We start from the raw sequence: 9,979 nt of genomic DNA, 5'->3' as shown, positions 1-9,979 counted from the left end.
ATTAATTTATTCATTTGGTTTAATTTTTTTTTGAAATTGAAAATGAGGGTCAAACACCAAACAATTAAAAATGAAAGTAATTCAATTTAGTTAGAGCTAAATAACAATGGCCAAGTGTCAGGAGTTTTTGTACTTTTCTCAGCCCAATATTCTTGTTTTTCTTGATCTGTAGGAAGTCGTTTTGATAATGCCCTTTTTGAAATCTTCATAATAGTAATTGTAGTAACAGTATATACAATTACCCCAGCAAACAAACACCAACATCCATCATCTAATGTAGCCTTAACTTCAAAACAAGTTTCATGATCTGTAATGTATTTTTCATTACCAAAGAATAATGCGATAATATCATCTAAACTTTTATTCATTGAAGGCATAACGGCTCCACAATAAGGTTCTACCATAAATGAAGCAAACTGTGATAATTCAACAACGGCAGCAATTACTGAAATTATAAAAACATCAATACATGACCAAGCATATAAAATTTCACAAAATTGAAAGATGATACTTTGTATTTTTCTTGTGATAGGAACAACCCATAATATTAATAACATAATGTGATGAAGGAGTGGAATAGCAACAATTGTTATAAAATATGTTACTTGTGTAAACCTGACTGCAAAACTATTTGGTTCTCTGCATGCTGATGGCATACCAATACCAAGATCCATTACAGAAAAGTCTCTGTGTTGTGAATATCCTAATAAATCAAGTGCCCATCCTGCTAGTCCTAAGAAATCAAATGAGAAAGATTGAAGGAACATACCCGCAATGACTAATCCACAAGAAATACATAATAATAAAATCATCAATACTTTTACAATGAAAAATCTTGTAAAACATAATAATGGTTTTTTTATTGTGGCTTTTTCTCCAATGTTATCTGTTGGATTGCTTAATATCTTGTTATGAATTCCAACCATAACATGTGATAATAACAAAGATATTAATGTACCAAGTAATAATGTAACAAAACCATATTCTGGATCAACATATAATTTAATAGTCATTGGATCATTAACAGAATTTGGATGTCGAATTGGTAATGGAACATCAAAATAAAATGCCATAATCATTAAGATCATGACATAAGAATCCAAAAATGACCATTTTCCAAGGGCATCTAATACATTAAGTATTATACCTCTAACACTTGGTTTAATAATACTAGAAGGAATCATCCATGCAACTAATAACATAACTAATTTAGTATATGGCCAAATACCTGAGAAAACCATAATTAATATAGACAAAGGATAAACACCAGCTGTCCACATATCTTTTACAGAATTCATTAAACCGAAATCTTGTACAGGCATAGTTATTGTATTACTACTTCCAAATATTATGTAAGCATTAACTGTTGCTCCAGTACCTGTATTAGATGTAATAAATAATGCAATATTAAGGAAGATAACTAATGGAATAATTGCTCTTATTACAATTGTAATTCTACTATCTAAAAACATGCTTGCTCCTTTAGGGTCTGTTCTAAAAAATTGTTTAAAGAACCATCCAGGGAATTGAATAATTCTTTTACATAAAGACTTCTTTTTCTTTTTATAAATCCTCTTTTTGTATCTTTTTATCTTTTTAACTCCTTCATCATCAGAATGAATATCACTAATACTATCATCATCACTTTCTTCATATTGATTATCTCCATCAAGTTCATATTCTACTTTAATATTATTTTTCTTTTGTCTCCATCTTACAACTAAGAAGATAACAGCAACAATTGTAAGAAAAATTGATAATATTATTGAGACAATAGTACTTAATACAACTACAGAAGGTTTATATCCTAAAATAATTTCATCTGGATCTTCGTCACATTCTACACCTAAAGATTCATTAAACATATTATTAATACTTACTGTTGCAAATTCATTTATAAGACCATTAAGAAAAGCAGGAATAACTGGTTTGTAATTATAAATAAATACATCAGCAATTGAATTAATAATTTGTTGAATTCCATCTTCAAGATAAGCTGATGCAGCAGTAATTCCAATATAATCAATACTAGTATTTAATAATACGATAGGAACACCAGTTCCATGATGATCCAATAAAGCACTCCAACAAGTTCCATTAGTACACATATTATTAGTATAATTTTCAAATTTACCATCTACAATAGCTATTTGAATTCTTCCTTCCATTTCATTATTTGTTACAATAACATGAAAATCTGCTTCTTCATGAATTTTCTTTCCATTTGTTGATATTGAAGAACTATTAGCAGTTGCATTAATAGAAAATGTCATAAAAATATCAAGTGTTTTCAGTCCAGAAGCAATTCTTAATTGTTGGTCGCAATTAGGTTCAATACTACACATTGACTCATTATTTTCTTTACTTACTGGAGTATCTCTTAATGGCTCGAAAAATTGAAGTCCATACCATGTATCTAATCCACTAACATTAAAATATGTTAATCCAAAATCTATAGTACCATTAACATCAGGCCACTCAATTCCATTAAATGTTAGTCCAGAAATTATTTCATCAGTTAATTCTTTAAAAGTATCATCATCTCCTCCTGCAACGATACTACCTGTGTTATGAGTAAATCTATCTATAATTTGATTTAACCCTAATGAACTATTTCCACCTAATAACTCTGTTGTTGTCCATGACAACATATCAAAAAAGGTACTTTCTGTAATATTCATCATTCCATCTTCAATAGGGATGTTAAGAGGTTGAGTATTATTAATATATTTTTCTGTATAATTCTTATTAATATTAAGAAATACTTCATCTAACGAAGTTTTAACCATTTGATTAACTTTATCAATATTATTATTAACTATTTTCTGTAAGAAATTCTTGATAATAGAAATAAAGAAATCTCCAAGTCCAAGTACAATTGTATCAAGTACTCCACAGTCAGTACATTTTAAATCAATTTTAGCACTTTTAGTATTTAAGTCAATTGTTATAGATGGTTCTGTTCCAGAAATTAAATTATAGCCACAATAATCATAACTATCAAACCCCATACTAAATCCAGCTGATGCATCAGTTAATTTAAGTTCCATGTATCCAATTTTTTTATTACTACTTTCTTTTAAAATATCTCCTATAGCATGTAATGAGTGTAACGTAATAGAAGCATTAAAGGATTTTGGCTCATCTTTGTTATCAGTTGAACCACCAATTTGATTCACTGCCATTCCGTCAAATGTTAATGATGGAATATTATACCCCATTGTAGACATCTTTCCTTCTAAATCGACTGTAAATGATAACCCTTCAATAAAACAGTCAAAGTCACAATATTCATCATTTCCTTGACCTAATACAAGAGTGATACAAAGTAATCCAATGATAATAAAATAAGTCATAACTTAATTGGTTAGATATTTCAAGTTCCAAAAATAAAAGAAATAGCCTATGACAGGCAAAATTAGTTTTTGTTATTTCTTTTCCTTGCTCGTTATTTATATTTATATATTCTTTTCTTTTCAAGATAATTATTTCTCATTATTTTTATATCTATTTTTATTTCACTGCCTGTCATTTTTTTTTTCGTAGATTCTAATAATATACTTTGAAAACTATTTTTCTTTTAATTAAACAAAAAGTTAATTTTTTTTATTTTTATTATACAATAATACTATTGTTGATATACTCAAACTCTTCACTATTAGATTTTGATAAAAGATTTACAAGAAGGGTTATAGTATAAAGACGTTTTGTTTCTATTACTAAGAAAATATACTTCAGATATTCATAAAACTATTTTTATAATTATGTAATTAGTTTCTTTCTTGAATGGATATTTCTTTAGTTTCATAATACAGACTTTTTTATATAAACAAAAACCCTTTGTAATTTTTGAATGCTTTGTGATTTGGTTCATCTACTTATTTAACATTTATAACTCTTTCAGTACTATCAAATAAAATCTACTCAAATTATACCTTCAAAACTCTTAGTTTTCCAATTTCAACTAAAGGTGTTAACTCTTACAAAACCTTAGTTTATTAAAATAGTTTTTGGATGTCTATTTGAATGATTTTTTGATAAGGAGGTTATTATACTACTCTATTTAAAAACTTTTTTCATAAAAAATGTCAAATAATGTTATGAAACATTTTATGTTTTGTCTTTTAGATTATAATTTTGAAACTGTTTTAATTAAAAGTTATAAAGGTTTTATGTTTTGTTTATTACTGTTATTTTGAGATAGTCTAAGATGATAAATTTTTGATTCTAATTATCAAGGATATTAATATTAATAATAAATTACACTAACAAGTTTTATTGTTTTTTTAGCTTAGATAAGTAGGTTTATAGAATAGTCACTTGATACTTTATAAGAGGACTAAGAATTAAAGATTAAAAATGTTATAATTGAGAATATAAACAAGTAATGAACTAAAGTTTATCAGAGTTATCAATATTCAAACAGATGAAATATTTATGAGATGAGGGAGCGAAAAAAAGTGTTATCATAACATACAACTAAATACTCAACTGATGTATTTATAAAAATTCAATCATGATTCAATAATTAATGAAATAGACTCAAAATTTTCTCAATAAAATTAAAATAACATTATATTATTTAAATGAAATATCTTCAATTAACGTTTAAGAAGAACCAATAATATCAAGATTAACTGTTCCTTCAACAACTTCCATACAGATGTTATGAACTTTGTTTGCTTCAGTTTCATCAAAAGTATGAGCATAGAATAAAGTTCTTTCAGAGTCAGAGAAATAACTTTGGCTAGCAACTTGACCTGGTTGTGAGTCAATTGTAACTCTAAACTTTCCAGATGTTGTTTTTCTATATCCATAAAGACCAAATTTAGTGACTTTAGCTTTGAAGCAAAGTGATCCTTCACCTTCTTTTTCATTTACTGCAAGATATCCTCCTGAAGCACCTGGTGTAGTAACTTTCTTAAATCCAGTATTTTTAATCTTTGGTCCAAATGAATTTGTATAATTCTTAAAGGTTTCCTTAATATTGAAAGACAATTCTACAACATTGACATAATTTCCACCATTTGAATTATTGTAGACAATAAATTGGACACGATCAGTTGTAACTAATTTTTGGAAATCAATTTCTGTTGTAGTAGACTTTGGATGCTTATACTTTTCTAATAACTCCATTTCTCCAGTTTCTGGAGATTTAACAAACATTTCAAAGTATCCCCATGAATCTTCAGGTCTTCTATGATGAACATAAAGATTATTAAATGTTACATTTTCTGGGAACTCAAATGTATAATTAACTGGGAAAGTAGTTCCTTGTCCAGTCCATCTTGAATGATACATAGTAGAAAAATTATCATCAAACATATTAGAACATTTACTTGTATCATCATGTTTAAGTGGTAATGAGACACATTTAATAGAACAAGAGTCATCACCATTCAAACATTTTGGAATAGTTCTATATGCATTAGTTAAGAAACGTGTTGGTCTACTGTACTTAATTGGTGGAATTTGGAATTCTCGTTCTTTTGCTCCTGTTTTAACTTTTTCATTAAGGACCATAGAGCTTCCAACATCTGAGACACCACATTTAGAAACATCAACACTGGATTCTTCTGTTCCATGATAACAATATCCTATTCTAATAAATCCTTGTCCTCCAGTATTCAAATTGTAAAGAATAAATGGATATTCAATATCTTTTTCCAATTTTACGGTTGCATAACTTCCATTAAGAGTTTTTGAATAACCTCCAAGATATGTTTTAACATCTAATAATTGTTCATACTCTCCAGTAACATTCAATAACAATCTTCCTAAATCATCTGCTTTCATAAACAATGTATAATATCCAGATTTTGGAACAATAAATTTACCTTTTTCTACCAACATTGATTGCATTGATCCATCATTGTATGTTCCAATTCCAAAGAATGAAGCTCTTCCTGTATCGTTAGCAGTTCTATTCTGAATAATATTGAGAGCTTGTGCCATATCTCTTGTTTGAACATCTTTATAAACTTCATATACTAATTGATGTGGATCTAATTCAAATGTTCCTTCTTGTTCGATATGTACCTTTTCTCCATTAACAACACAATCAATACTTAAAACAAAAGTATCATTTTCTTCTATTCCAAAGAATGGTGTATAATCATAAACATTGTCTTCAACTTTTTCTAATTTTCCTTTAGTTAATCCAGATTTAATAGTATAACTAACACTAGTTGCTTTTGGATCTATAGCAGTAGTTGCAGTGAAATTCAATCTAGTTTTACCATATGGAATTTTATAGGGTCTTCCATAGTAATTTCCATTATAACTCATAGCATAAAGGTTAAAGAATGGATAATAAGTTGGATAATTCATGTTTTTAATTGCTTCTGAAACATTTGATTGTATGTCGTATTTAAATAGAGAACATAAGTATCTAGTATCTCTTTTTGTAACTAATGCAGCTAACAAACAGAAAGCAGAAGTTGAATCTCTTTTAATTGAATACTTACTTTCAAAATTATTTTCATACCATAATCCATAATAAGATTTAACTAAAGCAATTAAAGTGTCTGTTCCAAATGCATGTGCCATATTAACATAAGACCTTAAATGAGGTTGGTCATTTTCACCTTTAAGAATTTTATAAATTGTAGAATAACCATCAGAAACATAATTCCAACCACTAAGTCCTTGGTTTCTATTTCCAGCAATATTTGTATACAAAATATAATTAATTGATGTCATAACATTATTAGTTTCTTCTCCTGGATTATTAATACCCCAATTTCCTCCTCTTAAAAAGGTTCCTTGCATATGATGATTCATTTCATGTAATGGTCCCCAATTTCCATAATTTATTAATCCATCTTTACCAACACATCCAGATGCCCAATCGGATGGATTTTGAGTAAACCAACGTCCTACATATGCAACAGCAGCTCCTGCATCAACTCTTTGATCGAAGTTTAATGTAATTGGAATATTTTCAAGTGTAACAGCATAATTAGAAATACTAATTGCTTTTAACCAGAAATCACTAATATATTGTGCATCTTCCAAACTTCTAATATTTCTTGAAGTAAATACAAGTCTATTTCCTGGTGTTCTTATTTCTGCAACATTTCCTGGTGCATTTCTTAAAACACTATTCCACTCTTCATTAGTTGTAATATTATAATTAATAATTGGAGCTCTTCCAACATTACTGAATGTGACATAAAATGAATTTGTAAATGTTGTATCAGATCTTAAATAAATCATACCTCCAAATGGTGATCCTATTTTAAATGTATCATTAATAATGTATGGTTCCGTTGTATTAAGTCCTAAATCAAATCCAATTGAATCGATTGGCATTCTATCATTTGACCAATTATTAACATTTAACCATTGATCAGAAGGATTGTGGTTACACTTACCAATACTAACCTGAATTCCCTTATAACTCATTCCTTTAGGGAATTTAATTGTAACTATTTCTCCTGGAAAAGCCCATGCAACAGCTCTTTGACCAAAAACTCTACCAAAAAGACCATATCTAACTTCTAATCTATCAGCTTCCCAATTAACTCCATCAGCTTCAAATTGTTTATCTCCACCATATTTTTCGGGCATTCTTCCTAATGATCCGTTATTAATAAGTTGTAATAATGAAGTCATATATTCCTTATTTTCATTAACAATGTTTTGTTTTTCATCATTAGTAAATGTAAGTCCACATCTCCAATAAGGATATTTTGTATATTTCATAGTCCATTCTTTTGGTTTTGTTCCACTAAATTTTGAAGAAGAAATAACTTCTAATGTATCCATTTCGTTTGTCATTTGTGGGTCGTTAGTAATAACATCAGAAAGATAAATAGCGTTGGTGTCTTTAACACTACTTCTTGTTAAAACCACAGAAAGTGTGACAACAACAACTATAACAACTACTCCTGTGACTATTGCAGAAGCTATAGCCACAACAGCAATAATGCTTTTAGCACCTAACATAACTTTGATTTATGAATAATTAGTTTCTTTAAAAACACTTTAAATACACTTATTTTTTATGTTTGTTTTCATTTTTAACATTCTTTTATATTTCTTAACTTATTTATGGCTTCAAGCTGAAACAAACTTCCAAAATATTCAATTCAAAAGTTATTATAAATAATTGTCGAATTTAACGAAACAAAATTGAGTTGTTAGTTCTTTTTTAAGCACAAAAGATAGAAACCAAAAATAAAAATAGATTTTTACTTTGACGATAAGAACAAACGTGTTAATATAAAAATATATTTAAACTTACTTTATTTTGATTGGAATTTATCTTTTAAAAAATTAAAACCAAATTAAACCCAAAAATGGAGTGCAGGTTTTTTAATTTACACAGTTTTCAAATAAAAAAAAAAACTCAACGGATGAATAAAGTTTGCTTGAGAATGAAGGAAAGATTTTATAATTTTTACGAATAAATAACCCTTGTTTTAACGAAAAAATATTTTCTATGAATGAAAATGATTTAATCATTCAATTTTTAATAATTTCGATTATTCGTAACTTTTAAAATTATGTTAAAATAAGGTTTACTTTTGGTGATTTACAATATTCTATTTATGGTTTTTGTTTATAATTTTTATATCAAAATGCAATTATTATATTGATTTGTATTACTTCTTTTAAATGTAAATAATAATGTTGCTATTAAAAAAGATTGACTTTTATTTTCAATTCATCATTATTTTTATTAATATACTTGAAGAACCATTATTCATACAAAACAGAAATAACTATTGTCTTTAGATTGTAATTACATCACCAATATCGAAGAACATGATTCTTATTCAATTTCTTTAATATTTACTTGAAATTTTTCGTTTTGAATAATTTTGATATAACTAATATTTATTTTATTCCTTTCATGTTATTTAAATATTTTAGTTACAAATAGAATGTGGCATATCTGAAATATTACATTCAAACACTTATACAATTCATGTTTTGACTCCCTCAGTTATTATCTTGTTATGTTAGTGTAGTTGAATTAGAAATATATTAGTTAATATTGCAAATGGTGCATCAATTTATTATGATTAAATATTACATAGTGTAATATAATATTCGATATTTATTAAAAAAGAAATTAAGGAATATATATTAACCAAGGAAAAGGATTTGCTAAAGTGTGGTTAAGACTAAAAGAAATTAGTCATAATAAAATAAGAGGAATGAAATGTTCTCTTCTCTCATTCATAAAATAAATTGAAGTAAAAGGAGGAAATGAAATTATTTAAATTTAAATCAGAAATCAAACAAATGTTAAAAAGCAAGAATAAACAGAAAAGTTTGAGAAGACATTAATATGAATAAATAAAACAAAGAAATAGTTTTATCATTCTCCTAGAAAAACCTAAATGATAAATTAAACAAAAATTATTCTTTTTAAAAACAAGTGAAGAGATATGAATATTCTCTACTGAACAAGGAATAATATATGAAAAATTCTATTAACACTTAATTAACTATTTTTATTTAAATATTTTAGTTAATAATGTAGATTAGGTTATCATTTAATGCATAAAGGGATCATGACTGTATTTTGACTATTTCATTAAATAGTAAATCACTTTGTGTTTTTAGTGAATAAAAAGTTGGAGTTTGAAGTTGACATGTTAGAAACATGCACACAAACAATAATAAAAATTAGTCATTGAACCATCAATCATTACCTGATTATAATGATGGTATTAGATATGAAATAAATTAGTTAATATTACAAAGAACGAAATAAAATAATACGAGTTAATAATATCAAATGAAAATGATATAAATGAGGAAGTTAGTATTAAATGAAATTAGATATAATATAATGATAATGAAATTTTCATTCATCATAAAATAGAAAATAGAGAAAGATGAAGTTTATTAAAATTAAAATAAAAAACAAAGAAGAAGAAGATAAAAAGAAGAAATAATTGGAAACAAGAATAACAAGACAATAATAGAAATAAAATATAAGGGTACGAAAATTAGCAAAGAA

The 9,979-nt window shown here is 26.7% G+C and overlaps 2 protein-coding genes across 2 annotated transcripts; both read right to left on the bottom strand.

Annotated features, from left to right (window-relative positions):
• Positions 1-86: 86 nt before the first annotated feature.
• ENU1_193960 (hypothetical protein) lies at positions 87-3,356 on the bottom strand (the record flags this gene model as incomplete). The annotated part of the gene is made up of 1 exon (XM_008861913.1): positions 87-3,356. The coding sequence occupies one exon, from the start codon at positions 3,354-3,356 to the stop codon at positions 87-89; it is 3,270 nt and encodes a 1,089-aa protein (XP_008860135.1).
• A 1,252-nt stretch (positions 3,357-4,608) lies between these two features.
• Positions 4,609-7,950, bottom strand: ENU1_193950 (immuno-dominant variable surface antigen, putative; the record flags this gene model as incomplete). The annotated part of the gene is made up of 1 exon (XM_008861912.1): positions 4,609-7,950. The coding sequence occupies one exon, from the start codon at positions 7,948-7,950 to the stop codon at positions 4,609-4,611; it is 3,342 nt and encodes a 1,113-aa protein (XP_008860134.1).
• Between the last annotated feature and the right edge of the window lie 2,029 nt (positions 7,951-9,979).

Source organism: Entamoeba nuttalli (assembly GCF_000257125.1).
Source record: "Entamoeba nuttalli P19 unplaced genomic scaffold asmbl_9103, whole genome shotgun sequence".
Classification (NCBI taxonomy): domain Eukaryota; phylum Evosea; order Mastigamoebida; family Endamoebidae; genus Entamoeba; species Entamoeba nuttalli.
This window is presented reverse-complemented; position numbering and strand designations above follow the sequence as displayed.